Source organism: Tetrao urogallus (assembly GCF_951394365.1).
Source record: "Tetrao urogallus genome assembly, chromosome: Z".
NCBI lineage: Eukaryota > Metazoa > Chordata > Aves > Galliformes > Phasianidae > Tetrao > Tetrao urogallus.
The window spans coordinates 73385937-73400179 of record NC_136816.1 but is presented as its reverse complement, the minus strand read 5'-3'; the positions used below and the strand labels follow the sequence as shown (position 1 = coordinate 73400179).

The 14243-nt window shown below is 45.5% G+C and overlaps 1 protein-coding gene across 1 annotated transcript in view; it reads right to left on the bottom strand.

Moving 5' to 3' along the window:
• Window positions 1-484: 484 nt before the first annotated feature.
• Window positions 485-14243, bottom strand: part of ARK2C (arkadia (RNF111) C-terminal like ring finger ubiquitin ligase 2C) — a gene marked incomplete at both ends in the record, with an annotated part of 39683 nt that continues 25924 nt past the window's right edge. The window contains 7 exons of the mRNA XM_079548500.1: window positions 485-602; window positions 1995-2101; window positions 3032-3127; window positions 3669-3773; window positions 4767-4896; window positions 8221-8346; window positions 10316-10625. Of these exons, the coding sequence (XP_079404626.1) occupies window positions 485-602; window positions 1995-2101; window positions 3032-3127; window positions 3669-3773; window positions 4767-4896; window positions 8221-8346; window positions 10316-10625 (992 nt within the window). The remainder of the gene's footprint in view (window positions 603-1994; window positions 2102-3031; window positions 3128-3668; window positions 3774-4766; window positions 4897-8220; window positions 8347-10315; window positions 10626-14243) is intronic.

Below are 14243 nucleotides of genomic sequence, written 5' to 3'. Positions count from 1 at the left end.
AAGGAATCTATGAAAAAATATTTGGTGCAAATTAGGTAACAGCAACATGTCCACCACAAGATGAGTAGGGCATCAAACACAACATTTCTTAAGCTAACATGCTCCAGCTGCCATCCATAGAAATAGCTAAAGGACCCCTATAACATGTTTCTACGTATTCGAGAGGTATATATACAATCCTCATGAAATGCAGGATTGACAGGCCAGACTACCACAACTAGTTCCTTCATGTTCAACACTAAATCTTCTGTAGCATGGGGTCTCTGAGCTCCGGGAATGCCAGCTCCCTTTCACCAGGCCCGTATCCTGCGCATGTGCAATATCTCCTACCACTAGATATTGTACTGACACCTCCTCCTCTCCCTCTCTAACATGCCTGCAGACTTTTCCTCTCAATCAAATGGCTCAGAAGGCAAAAAATTTTGCTGCAAGGGTTTATGGCCATACGACCTGATAAGGAAAATGGTGTGTCCAGCCAATTCTTTCAGCTGTCCGAGCCGAGCTGTGTTTCAATGTCCACCCTGCAGATTGGGCACTTCTTGCTGGTGGCCAGCCACTGGTCCACGCATACTTGGTGGAAGAGATGCATGCAGGGTAACCTCCTGTGGGAAGAGAAGCACCATCAACTTTTTAAAATCACAGAAAACCCTTTGGTTTTATAGTCTACGAGCTCATTGGTTTCGTTCTGCATCCCCAGTTAGGAAAAATGTTTTCTCAGAAAGAGTGGTGATGCAGTGGCATAGGCTTCCCAGGAAGGTGGGGGTGTCCCCGTCCCTGGAGGCATCCAAGAACCTTGGAGACTTGGCACCTGGGGACATAGCTTAGTGCACATGGTCAGGGCGCTGGGGTTTCACTGGATGACTAGTGGTCTTTCACAACCTGAATGATTCTATGATTTTGTAATTTTATTCTATGATCCATTAGGCACAGTGTGGATGGAAGAAGCCCAAGAAATCCAGAAAACAGCATCCAGAACTGGGGAATGCAACAGTGTAATGACACTTGTGCTTCCCAGGCCCTACAGCCTCCACCAGCAATATCAGCAGTAGGTCAGAGATTGTCCTTGAGTATAAATCTTCTAGAAAACCCCGTGCCCTCCTGACCTGAGTTGCAGTGACCAACTGCAATCACCAATTATCCTGGCTGGTACTTTTGACATCTCAGGAGTATTAAGTTATGCACTTGGGTTCTTGATGGTTGTGACTTCAGTGGGTTCCACTACTCCCACTTGAGTGATTGGAGTGCTTCAGGAAATGAGCTTGCTTTTCACCCGTGTCACCTTTGTCATCTCTTTGGTGGTTCTCATGAGCAAGAGGGATCCCAAATCACAAGGATCCACAACAAGAGAATCAGAGATTTTCATGATGGCTGGCTAATGTGTGAGGAGAAGCACCAAGCAGTGCCAACTCACAGCTCTTTCACCTATGGTAGCTCAGTCTCCTGCAATTTCTTGGCCCCACCCTCTGTCACAAGCAGAGCTTCAGCACAGCCAAGAATCTGGAGATCTCTCTGAGGGCTACCAGAGGTTTTGCTGTTGCTCAGAATGGCCCCCTGAAAACATACAGCCTGAGTAACCTCACTTATTCTGCAAGAAGATAGCTCTCTCGTGGCCACAAGCCAAATTCCCCTGTACTTGACATCCATGTTATCTTTTATCATGCACTCGTCATCTGCAAAGGCCACGCATTGATGACCACGAATCCCAGATAGCTTCCTGAGCCTTGCCACCCACACTTCTCTGACATTCTGACAGACAGTATGGCTTTGGAGCAGGTGATCCATACCCATGAGGTCCTACTGCTCAGAGCTCTACCTAACTATGGCCCTTACCAATGTCCAACTAAGAAGAGTTTTCTTTCCTAAACCCTGAAACAACCCAAGTGAGTTTGTCAGGACAAGAACAGGGACAGTCTCGTGAAAGCACAGTGGTGTTATTGAACAAACATAACTCAGATGTCACTGAGAGACAGCCAAGTAGTGGGAAAGGGTCATACCTGACATCTTCTCCATCTTCAAGCATGGACAGACAGATTGTGCATTTCTCATCAGTGTCTGACTCCTCTCCATCCTGTTGCTCAGCTTTACCCTCCTGTGGTCTTCTCTGCAGCAAGAAGAAAGACATAATTTGGTTATGACTTGATTTTCTAACACTCTGCTAAGCCTGTGTAGTTGCAACAAGGCAAAAAATAAGAGCTTAGGAGAGCCAGACAAAGCAAAATAGTCACTACCTCGTCTGTTCTCCTTGGGGTAAGGATGGCTCCATAGTATCCCTTGATGGGGACTTCTTCTGAAGATTCCAAAAATGTACAGAATCACCTCTGCCAGTAAGGGCAACCACTGTGACCTATTGGCACAGCCATGGAACAGAGCTTGCACTTTCAGCTCCTTTCTCTCTTTTTTCTCCAACATATCCATTCCAACTAATAGAATTTTTCTGGATCCACTGGAGATGTGGCCACAGATAAGTGCAGCAACGAGCTGACTCATTTCCAATGTGGACAGTGCAATATAGCTCCTTGTTCCCGCTCAGCTGGGAATGACAGAAATGAAATTTCTACCCAAGTGAGCAATATTATCATTTTATATTTAGTACAGCCAAAAAATTTGGCACGCACATCCTTACAGACAGATCAGCTCCAGCAGAGTTGTCCCTTGCAAAGGGGAGAAAAACGTCCTGCCAGTGCCACCTTCTTGTAGAAAAGTGTTTGCATGCGTGAAGCCCTCTTGCTGTAGACACTTCCTTTCCCACTGGGTGGGAGAAGGTTGAGAACCTTTTGAAAATTTGACTTGTAATTTCCTAGCCTAGAAGCAAGAATCAGCCAGCTGAGCTACTGCACTGCATCAACCTGGGAATCCCACAGGTTAATAAAGAACCAAAAAGTACTCCTCCCTTTTGGGGTATGTTTTAGCTGGTGGTGTTGGTTTGTCAATGCTGAGGATTGCAACCCACCAAAGTCCTTCCTTCTGAGCACTCCACACACACAGCACTTGGCCAACCAAGAGGGTCTGGTGGTCATTTCAGGGCTCTCACCTTCTTGTATTTGTGGGGGAAGGTGAATCTCTCAATGGTGTTCTGGACAGCCCCCCGGCTCACACTGCCCAGCCTGTCCTCCAGCTGCAGCAGCTCCTGAAGCACAGAAAAACAGATGGCAAAAAAGAATCAGTGGAAGAATGCAAAGTTCCACCACCCCACTGCCAAGAAGCAAGGCTCCATCCTGCCCTGTCCTTGGTGGAAATGTCCACTGAACCCAGATCAGTTGCAATTTGATGATAGATCTGAGTTTTGGCTCTTGGGCCATCCATCAAGGGATCAAGGCACAGAGCTGAATGCTGGGTATCCAGTAGTTAAGAAATCAGGGTGAAGTTCATTTGTCAGTTTGGAAAAATCAATCATCAATCAATCAATCAATCAATCAGTCAATAAAACAAAGAACTGGAGCACTTTGTTGCCAGACTTGGAGCCAGACCCAAGCACGTGGGGTAGACCATCTTTCACCAAATCCACTCAACAGCTTTGTCTTCTTGGTTATTATTAATTGCTGCAGGTTCAGTCCTGTTCTCATCTGTGACTCCCATGCCAGAAGGCAGGGCTTGATGAGTTTATGCCAGTGCTTGCATGGATTCCCAGGGTTTAAAAATGTAATTATTCCTGTCCCCAAGATACATACTTCATAGCTCTCTCGCACAGCCGATGTGTGCCTGCTTGGGTTCAGTCCCTGAAGAGCAAGTAACTGGAGCTGAGGATAAGGGTAATTTCTGATTTCATGAACAACCTGCAAGAAGCAAGGGAGAAAAATAAAGCCACCTGTGCTAGCGCAAAGAAATCCCTCATGCACCCTGATTTAAATTTAGTGCTTAAAAAATTGAAAATGAAAGAGCAGGCCAGCACCTTCCCCAATGGGAATCTTTTAATAAGCTAAATTGAACAGAATAATAACAACAACAAAAAATTAAATAGATGTCCTATAAATGATAACAACCACTAGGCATGTCTTCTGAATTAACTCTTTGCTACAATAATTCCCGCTGCATCTGTAACACTGAAGTTCCAATCTCTCAACATGGATTGGCTTGAAAAGAGATTTAATTTAATTTTTATTTTTAAGTTGGTGCAATTTTCTTCATCCAGGCTCCAATACTGAAAGCCTTGTAGTATGTACAGATGTCAGGTTCTGACCATGGCAGGTTGGGAAAGAACATCTGTGAGCTTTATAAGGCTGCTTCAAGGATGAGCAGGGTGGCTCAGCTCCAAATGCAACTCCCTGCTAGGAGAAGGACATGGAAATGACCCTTCACATCTAATCCCACTTCCACTGGTACAACAAGTCATGAAAAGCTCAACATGTGACATCAAGGCTGATGTTGATGGCAAACGTGATGAAGGTCGGTGTGCATGGGGAGGTGCCACCTACCACCAATCCTTCTGCCTGCAGGGAGCCTTGGGAACCCATGCTTTACTCCAGTATGCCATAATAATGTTATTACCAATAACTGCTAAGTCTCACATCCTCCCAAGGCTTATGCAGATCAGACTGTGAGTGCTCTGCAGGCAACGGACAACTCTTTCCAGAGCAGCTAAGCTTTTCTTTCCTGTCTCTAATCCAGAGTGCAATGATGCAACATTATCCTTTCAGACACTCCCTCCCACGGCCGGAGATAAGTGGGATTCGCAGGAGACAGGTGATAGAAAGATAGCAGCCTTTATTTTGACTGCCTTCTGGCAGACAATGCATAAAACATTTCTCAGCGAAAGTTGCTTCACTTACCATCTGTGTTGAGGATGTGCTTCTGGGGAAGTGATGCATCCGAGGTGTAGCTAAGTAATGCTGATAGGGCTGAGGGACCGGACGGACCTGGAACTGGGCGTGTGTCAGTCCTGCATCGACACTGAGGTCCCTGTGGGTGCAAGGATGAAGATACAGTTCTGACTGTCTACAGAGCCCAACAAAAGGGCTCACATCTCTTCTTCCCCCCTCCCCCCCCAAAAAATGGAGCAAGGGGTTGATTTTATGCTTCTTAGCATTGGTGGTAGCTGGGGACAGGAGCTATAGGATGCAGCGCGACGATTTTGGTGGCTTCATCAATCCCCAGGATGAGTAGCTCAACCTGGCCAACCAGGTCCTTTCTGCATCACCGGAGGATGACACAGAGAGGACCTGCAGATGATTACACTTTGCCCAGAATATTTTGCAGCAATAGAGGAATGGTGGGTACTGTTAGGATATAGCTAATAGGATAGGATAGCTGCATTGTACATGCTGATGATCTCCCTGAAAGTGTCCCAACACAGGTCATGGTACAGTTTTGTGAGGAACAAGGGGGACTGCATCAAACTTGGCCTCTGGGATCCCTAGACCTTTTCTTTGTGGGGGAAAAAAAAGGAAAAAAAAAAAAGAAAAAAAAGAAAAACCAAAAACCAAAAACCAAAAAAACAAAAAGAAAGAAATTTTAAAGAATTAGGTTTTGGGAAATACATGGATGATGCATCTCTAGAAAGCAGCATCCCACCACCACTAATGCAATAGGACATCCCTGGAAGTCCTACTCAACCACACACAACATGGATGTGTTTTATCTTCGCGAGTTCAGACACTTGATCCTTCCAGAAATTATTCCAGCTCCATCCTGGGATTTCAAATAACCAAGATCCCTGCAAATACTGCAGCACTGCTCAATCCAGAAAGCAGAGCTGAACCTCCAACTCCATTCCAGCACTGCATGGATGGGATGAGAAGATACTTAACACAGCACCTCCATCTATCATCCAATTAGATGGTCCCTTGTCTCTCCAGTCAAAGAATCTCTCAGCAAACAAGTACTTTATATGTCATTTACTTTATCATAACTACCAAAGCTGGCACTCTGATAACCACTGTCTTCATATTTGCCAAGGCAAAGCTAATTAGGGCACGAGGGCTTCTCATTTCAGCCTGAACTTCTCCTCTCCATGGAGGAGAGTAGCAAGATCCATGGCTTACTAAGATCAGCCCAGTTGTGTCTTGGAGCAGCTGTGTAACTGCTGATGCCCAGCAACAGGTAATGGTCATGACGGGACAACAAGTGCAGAAATCCGTTAGCCAACACGGACTGTATACCAAATAACAACTTTAGGGTATTGATACCCTGTAATAAGTCACCAAGATGGAGTAAAAAGATGGTTTGTCTTTGCTGCCTATGTGCTGGCAAAACTTAGCAGAGGATAAATCACAGCAGGAGACTGGCAGGAAGAAAACCGGGGTGTGAATCCACAAGAATGGGTATTTTCCAGCCTTTTTTGGAGATTTATCCCATTACTTAAGACTGTTGAAGATTGGAATGTTCTATTGGAAATGAGGAGACAGTGAGTTCATCCCTGGTGCTGGCATGAGGCATGACCTTGGCTCTCTCCTCTCTGCCTACCCATATTCCCTGCCTACAGAGTAGATGTGATAACCCACAGGGTGAGATCAGGGACTGAAGGGGTCTCTGAGAGATGAATGGTGTTATTAACTTGCATGAGTAATTTCAATGACAACAAAAAAACTTCTGTTGTGCAGTGGATCTCTAAAACCACACGTAAATGTTCCTACGTGATGCTGTGGGCCAAAGCATAATGCTGGCGTTTGAAAATGAAAAAGCAGAGCACATTTGCTGAAGAAAACCAAAACCAACCATCACCTTCCAGCCTGTGCTACGCGTACAGCTCCTGGATGCTCTGAAACGAGGTTAAATGCCTGTAGTATACGGGCTGCCAACAACCAAAAACCAAAGGCAACAGGTTGAATGGTCGTCGCTAGATGCGTATCAGAAAACAACTGAAGGAATGAAATGAGGGTTTATTTCTTCTTCTCCAGAAGGTTTTAACCTAGGGTTGGCTGTCTGAGATGACAAATCACCGACAGCTCCAACTTCCATCCCTGTTTCCCGTGGCAGTGCCTACCGCCTCCTGCCTCCAAGAAAGAGCCGTCTCTGCTCATGCGGTGGTAACACATTAGATGAAAGTTTTTGTATCTGTCACTGGGCAAAATTGTACATGTGCCCCGAGGGGAAGTGAGTCACCCAAATATACACACATACAACACAGTGTACGATTTCTGTCATCCTCACTCCTTAGGTTTATAAAGCTATGGAACAACACAGGAGGGGAGGAGAGAAGAGGAAGGGATGATTAAATGACGGTTTACCAGATCCTCCTAATGATTATAATTAAGCAGTATGCACAGAAAGAGAGGCAGAAAAAAAAATGGCTGTACTCAGATGATATGTGAACTGCTTTGCAACCTTATCTGAACAATGTCCCATCGAACAAATTTGTTGCATCGTGTACCAGCAATAGGAACACCTGAGAAGAAAATGACAAAGGGATCTGGGCATGCTTTAGGTCATATATTATTACCCTGGAAGGGGAAAAATCCCTGTGTTAAAAGAACGTTTGCAGAGCAAAGTGCTCAAATGTTAGAAAATGCCATAATTAAGATTTCCTGTACCATTTTATTTTTATCTTCTTGTGCTTATACATTACGATTGTCTCTAATTACATGTGCACATGCTATTTTCTGCATTCAGTGCAGAGAATGGACTTTGCTCAGCTAACAAGCAGCTATTCAGAAGCATGTTTCTATTTTCCACTTCTTCCAAGTAGGGCCCTGTGTCTTACTGAGCATGCTAATGCTCAGAACTTGCTCTGAAAACAGAGCTATCAATCGTTTCCTAGGCTTTACCAGAGTACCAGACATTAAGATGGGAGAATCATTAGCAGCTATTTATCCATGCACCCCATCCTACGGGGTGGAGAAGCACCATGCTCTCTAATTTCAACCATGGAAAAATTATGGCTGAATCACAAGACCATATTTTGAGCTCCTGGTGGACAACAGACCTCATTCAGACAGAGGTGCTGGTCTGTGGGAAGCAGCCCCTGAGTTTTTCTTTCCTGCAGGCTGTGCCTTGCACCAGGAGCAGGTCCTGGGGAAGTTAATGTATAGGTGCATTACACAACTATGGGTGGAGAGATGTGATGAATGTCAGCGTTACCAACCACAGACTGAGCCTTTAGTGTGTCTTCACGGCCCTTCCAGGGATGGCTTTCCCCATCACACACTCTCCACATTGTATTTGTTGAACTGAACCATCGGCTCTCATGGAAGCACTGAGCCACGAAGGCATTAGCTAACCCATCCAGTCCCCTTAGGGCTTTCTGAGCACCTCGTTCAACATACTGAGGAAATGAGGATGACTTACCAGTCTGTACCTTCGGCCAAGTACCTGGGCTGGGGTGCCATGGGCTGTGGGGTTTGCAGTTGGTGGCTGAAATCAAAGCTGGGGTGCAGACGGTGAGGCTGAACAGACATGCGCTCCTGAGCCCGCCTGGGGAGGAGACCAGAAGTGAGTTAGTGATAGTGGGCACTGCTGAGCTAAGGCAACATTGACAAATGGTGGGAAAATCCAAAACTTTGGGCTTGTGAGCATGCACCTGAGAGAGAGGAATCTAGGTAGAAGTCAGGAATGATGGGAAGAGGAGTGCAGAAGCACAGCATTTGTCATCATGGACATGATGCAGACCTTCACTCTTGCCCCTTGCAGCATCTATATGTTTACAGGAGCTGCAACGTGAAAGGAAAAAGAGGAAACTAAACCTCTTCCTTAGCCATTCTGTGATAGTGGCACTATTTTCTTTTCCCTGCTGTCAGCTCCATAAACAACAGTTACAAGATAAAACGTCTTCCTGGTCCAAGCATTATCCATCATCATTAAGAAGCTGCAGGTTGTCTCATCTCCCTGCACAGTCCATAAAGTCTTGGGGAACCTCATTCATAACAGAATCAGTCAGGAGAAACTGCAGAGAGAATTTTCTCCCACCAATATTTCCATGGATGATGGATATGCCAGGCTGGTACCAGCTCCTCCTGCTCCAGCTCTGTTGAGTTTGGAGTGGAAATACATTGAGATCTTTCTAGAGACTTCAGTCTTTTCCCACCTTTGAAGGCACCATCTAGAATCCCATTTGTAGGACCTCACATCCCGTGTCTGAAAGGTTTCTGAGTCCCTCTTGCTATGCTGGATGCTTTCAGAACCAGGCTGTGAGGCTGGGTGAGAGGCTGCTGCCCTTCTTCTGCCTGTATCACACTTCCTTCTCTCTGACAGCCCACTGGCTGAGATAACACTGCCAGTAGGCATCAAAGCAACTTCTATGTGGAGCTGTGCTCCGTGGTTTTATTTGAACTGAGCTTATGACTAAGAGATAAATGCTTGTATCATCAGTGCCTCAGCTTTGCACATATTTGCTACCCAATTATTAACTAATCATTAAATCCACCTAAAATCCAGCTTATGCAAAATAAAAGCAGGGTGAGAAGAATCCACAATTTGCAGACAGAAAAGGAAAGAAAAACCTTCCTGTCTGTAGCATTCTTTCCAAATGAGATGTCATTGCAAAGACACATCCCCTCATTCTTGGTCTATGGGTACAATCCATAAATAGCTTCCATATATTTCCAAAAAAAGCACTCCTCTCCTACGTGTTATCTGAGCCTCTCTCTCAAGAAACATTAACAGGATAAGGCCAGGCATCTCTTACCACCTCTCCTGAGCAACAGTAATCCTCCCTGCAGACATCAGACCAATACGAATCTATGCTGCTTTTCTTGATTGAAAGCGCTCCAAACCAATGTCTTCATTCCCTCCCTGCTTTGCCTCTCTTCACAGAGCCTGGATCCAGAGGAGTGAGCTCTTCAAGTGAAAACCCAATGGAATGAGTGAATGCCATGTCTCATGTGGTTTTGAAGCAGCAGCTATGAGAAGATGGCTCACTCTTGCAGTCTGTTGCTCTCTCTGAGATGCAGGATCACAGCAACATCAAGGTGCTTCCACTGTAACTGATGATGATGTGATGACTGGTCATGTTGCATTGATGACCAGCATGATTGACTGAGAGATGACACCAGCTGACGTTTGGATATGCTAGGTGAGCACAGCATGGATCCCTGTGGGAGAGGTTCACCTATTGGTGCAACCTGGCATGCAGCTTCCAGGTGGATGTGTTTTGAGAGAACGTGGGTGATCTTATGAAAAGAACCCAACGTTATTAGGAAGTTCTGCCAGAGCTTTGCTGAAGTGACACTGACAGCTTCCCAGCATCACAGAGAAGTTGTGGATGCCCCATCCCTTGGGTGCTCAAGGCCAGGTTGGATGGAACCCTTGGCATTTGGTGGTGTCCCTGCCCATGGCAGCAGCTTGCATCCAGATGACTTCTAAGGCCCTTTGCAATGCAAAGCATTCTGTGAACCTATAACTTTATACACTGTAGACCACATTTGGGAAACATAAGACCCCTTACCTGGGATGGGGCATGAGCCGGCGGTGCTGGGCCTCAAGGAGCTGCTGCTGGAGGAGGTATTGCTGGTGTAGCGCCTGAGGTAGGAAGGATGGTCCGGCCACATCTTGGAAGGGCAGGGCTGGCACTGGGGCCAGGGATTGGTGCAGGGGACCGCTATGCTGGTGTGCGGGGGTCATGTGTGGGGTCAGCCCCGGCTGGGGCTGCACCGTGTGAGGCAGGGTGAAGTCGGCGGAGAGCTGAGGCTGGGGACCCAGGTGGAAATGTCGGCAGGAGGTAGCATGGGGATGCTGAGACCTTTGAAATGGAGCACCTGGAAGAGAAGAGCACGGCCGTCACCGGGGCCGGTGAGGTTCAGGGCACCTGGATGCCCATCCAGGGTTGGAATTGGGCACACAGATGTTTGTCTCCTCCTCCGAAAGGCAGAGGGGACAAAGAACAGGTCAGCTAGCACTGATTACACAGAAAACAAATGTTGATTTTGACTTTTTTCCTCCAAAACTCATCGGAATCAAAACATGGGATTGGGTTCAAAGCTGATTTTGGCTTCAAAGTGAAGTATGTACTGCTGGAAACTAATTCAGCTTGTTTTGGTTTGTCTGTCTCAAAGAGAAGAGGAACAAAAGTCTCAATGTTCCAGAGAAGGAAAAAAGCAGTGTTGTCTAAAACTTGTTTCTGTTATCAGCTCAGAGAAGTTTCCAAAGATTGCTGACTTTCCATGCAACTCAAGGTAATTCTTTGCCTGTCTAAAAAGGCACAGAAATAATTCTGATTCCTCCTGACTGCAAGACATGAAAGGGACATGCCATCATCGTGCTTCTTTGCTGAGGCCCTTTCCAGCTGATGGAGAGTGGCAGTAGAAAGCACAACATAAGCTGCTGTGAGATCAGCCATGAGACTGGTGGGGATGAAGAGGAAATGAGGTGTGAAAGATATCCACACTGGAGGCTTTTTGCAAACATGTGGCTCTGGCTTTCACCTCCCAAAAGATCTTTGCTTGGATGAGCCTATGGCCCAAACCAGCACGTTCATTCCTACATTCCCAGAGCACTGCCAGGCACTGTGGCAAAAATTTGGCTCTTAAACTAAGGAGAGAAGCAGTTCAGCACTGGAGAATGGGACTTGAGAGAGCCTGTCCTTGATAGATGCCTCCTTGCTGAGGATCAGCCCCAGGCCAGGACACCTGCCTTTTTATACATTTATTTGGGCCTCATCTTCCTAAAAACCACATAATTGTTGCTATCTTTGGAAATGGCTCAAAATTTCAAGGAATAACAGCACCGTCAGGCACCGACTGCCATCCCAGACATGCACATGGTGCCTTCCCAGCTTTTTCTGCTTCCATCTCCCTTCCATCCAGCACAGGATCTCAGGGAGCTCCCAAGTACTTTCTATTCACATCCTTATGGGAGCAGAAGGTGTACAAAGAGAGCCAGATGCCAGTAAAAGGAAACAATGAGAGGATCTAGCAGAAATAAATGTTTTGAAAAACAATGCATAAGTAATCGTACACAACATCTCTCAAATACAAACTAATCCTTCACAGTGCCCCTCTGAGAGAGGCAACAGGTAGCAAATGTGTCTGTCACCAGCAGCAGAGCTTCTTAAATTGATAATATCTCATGTTGTCAGATAACTGCATTATTCAACTATCTCATTAATTAAAAGTGCAGGAGGTGCAATCACACCCTGTATTCCTCAGGGACAGAGCTACAAAACAAAGCTCATGAGATGCCTGGTTGCCCCCAGCACAGCAGGTTTTATTTGCTGCCCTAGGGCAGGATCCAGTTCCCAGGTAAAGGATTAATGCTGACATTTGGGCCTGCACTTTGCTGGCATATTGCTCAAGCTGAGCAACCAAGGAGAGGTGCCTTCTGTGTTTGTTAACAGAGCAGCTCATGCTGAATGGCTCAACATCTATTGGCTGTGGGTCCTCCCAATGGAAAATAGATACAGCAAGTTGTGGGTGACCAATTTAACACCACTAAGTCTTCTCAGGGCCTGAAGGAAAGGTGCAAGAGCAGATTAAAGTGTGAATCCCACTGCTCACCCAAAAAGGACAGGTTGTGTTTTGTTGTACGGTGTCAGGCAAAACTGGCTTCAGACAACACAAGGCAATGGAGCTGAGTGACATTTCCCCCAGTTTACTTAGCCAAATTCTGCAGCACATAAAAGACAAACAAACTAGACTCTCATCCTCTGCATTTCTCTCTTCTCTTGATGCTTGGTGGCAGCTTACCAAGGATTTTTGGCTTTTTTGGTATGTTCTGCGAGACCTCAATCTGCTTTACCAAAACATCTGTAGACTCTTTAATGCTGGAGCCATCATGACCCAGAGGACATAGGGTAGGCAGATCATGCTGTCAGAGCTTTGACCTGACTTTTTTTCTACCATGGCAGGACAGCTCTATCAAAGGACTTGGTCCCTGGACCCTGTGGTCCAGAAAGCTCAAACCTTGCTTCTGGTATTTGTGTAGGAAGGATTGCATGGCCCATGTATAGCTAATATAACATGAAGTAAAAGTCTAACCGTGTTTTTTGGGGGAATTGGTTTTTTTTGGGGGGGGGGAGGGGGGGAAACTATGATATGGACAGTTAAGCACTTGTTTTAGGCACCAGTCCATACACTTAACTATTTTTTAGTATTTTATCCGCTGGTTCAATGATGTATTTAACTTCATAGAGAAAACATTATCAAGATTTGACTCAGACCACAGGATTAAATAACTCCCACCAATTTGCATAATCCACTATCTTGTGTTGTAGCTGCTCATTTTCTAAAGCTAATCCAACTGCTGATGAGGATTTTGATAGCAAAGCTACCAAACAGAGAATATTTCAGCAAATCTGTGCTTATTAGCTGTCATCTAATCACACAGCTGGCATAACCGAGGCAGCTTGCACAACAGAGTCAATCCTTGCCAAACATAGAACTGATGGACCCCAGAAAGATTTGGCAGACAATTAGCCATGAAAAACAGAATATTTCATACCTGTACTGTCTATTATCAAGTTTACTCTGTTCTGCTCATATCTAGCTGCAAAATGCCTTGTTGGAGAGTTCTTTCTACACGTTGATCTTCTATGGTTTAATGTGTACTATTGATGATAAGTGGATGGTTGGACTGGATGATCTTGAAGGTCTTTTCCAACCATGGTGATTCTGTGATCCTGTGATTCTGTGATTCTGTGCACAAGAGCTATGCAGTGTCATCCTTCTGACACTGGAGCACTATTCCAGATAACAAATATTCAGTGACTCTTCATGATTACTCCCCAATCATATTTTCATCCCAACTTAAAAGTATTGTCTATAAAATGCTTCAAGAAAATATGATTTTGAATTTAATATTTTTTTATCCCGTCTGGACATAACGTCTGTGACAACAGAGGCCAATCAATGACTCAAAGTCAGTCCAGATACCTCACTCCATGTTTTGTTTCTACTCTCCGTGACAGTGGCAGAAATGACATTTTCATTTCTCAGCTAAACCTCAAGGACTTCTCTACATCAAAGATGGTGAAGTCAGAATCTGTGTCTATCAAGTTCCAGAGCCTCTAACTGCATCTCCATGAGCCTCATTCCCCACTGCTTGCCCTGGCGGTGATTGCAGGAGGACAATGTTGTTCTTCAAAGCAGAGACCATTTCCTCAATACAATGGACTCCAGAGTTTTGGTCCTCACCGTGCATCAGGATTATCCTTCTCCATCTGTAGGATCTGTATGCTCTGTATGCTGTGACCTTGTAGGAAGAGGAGCTGCCTAGCTCTGGGATTGCTTTTGATGACCGATCCTCAAGTATGGTTCATCATCATATGAATCATATAGAATTGCAGAATCATAGAATGGCTAGGGTTCGAAGGGACCTCAAAGATCCTTTAGTTCCAACCTCTCAGGCTCTGGGCAGTGTTGCACCACAGAATCTTTTTT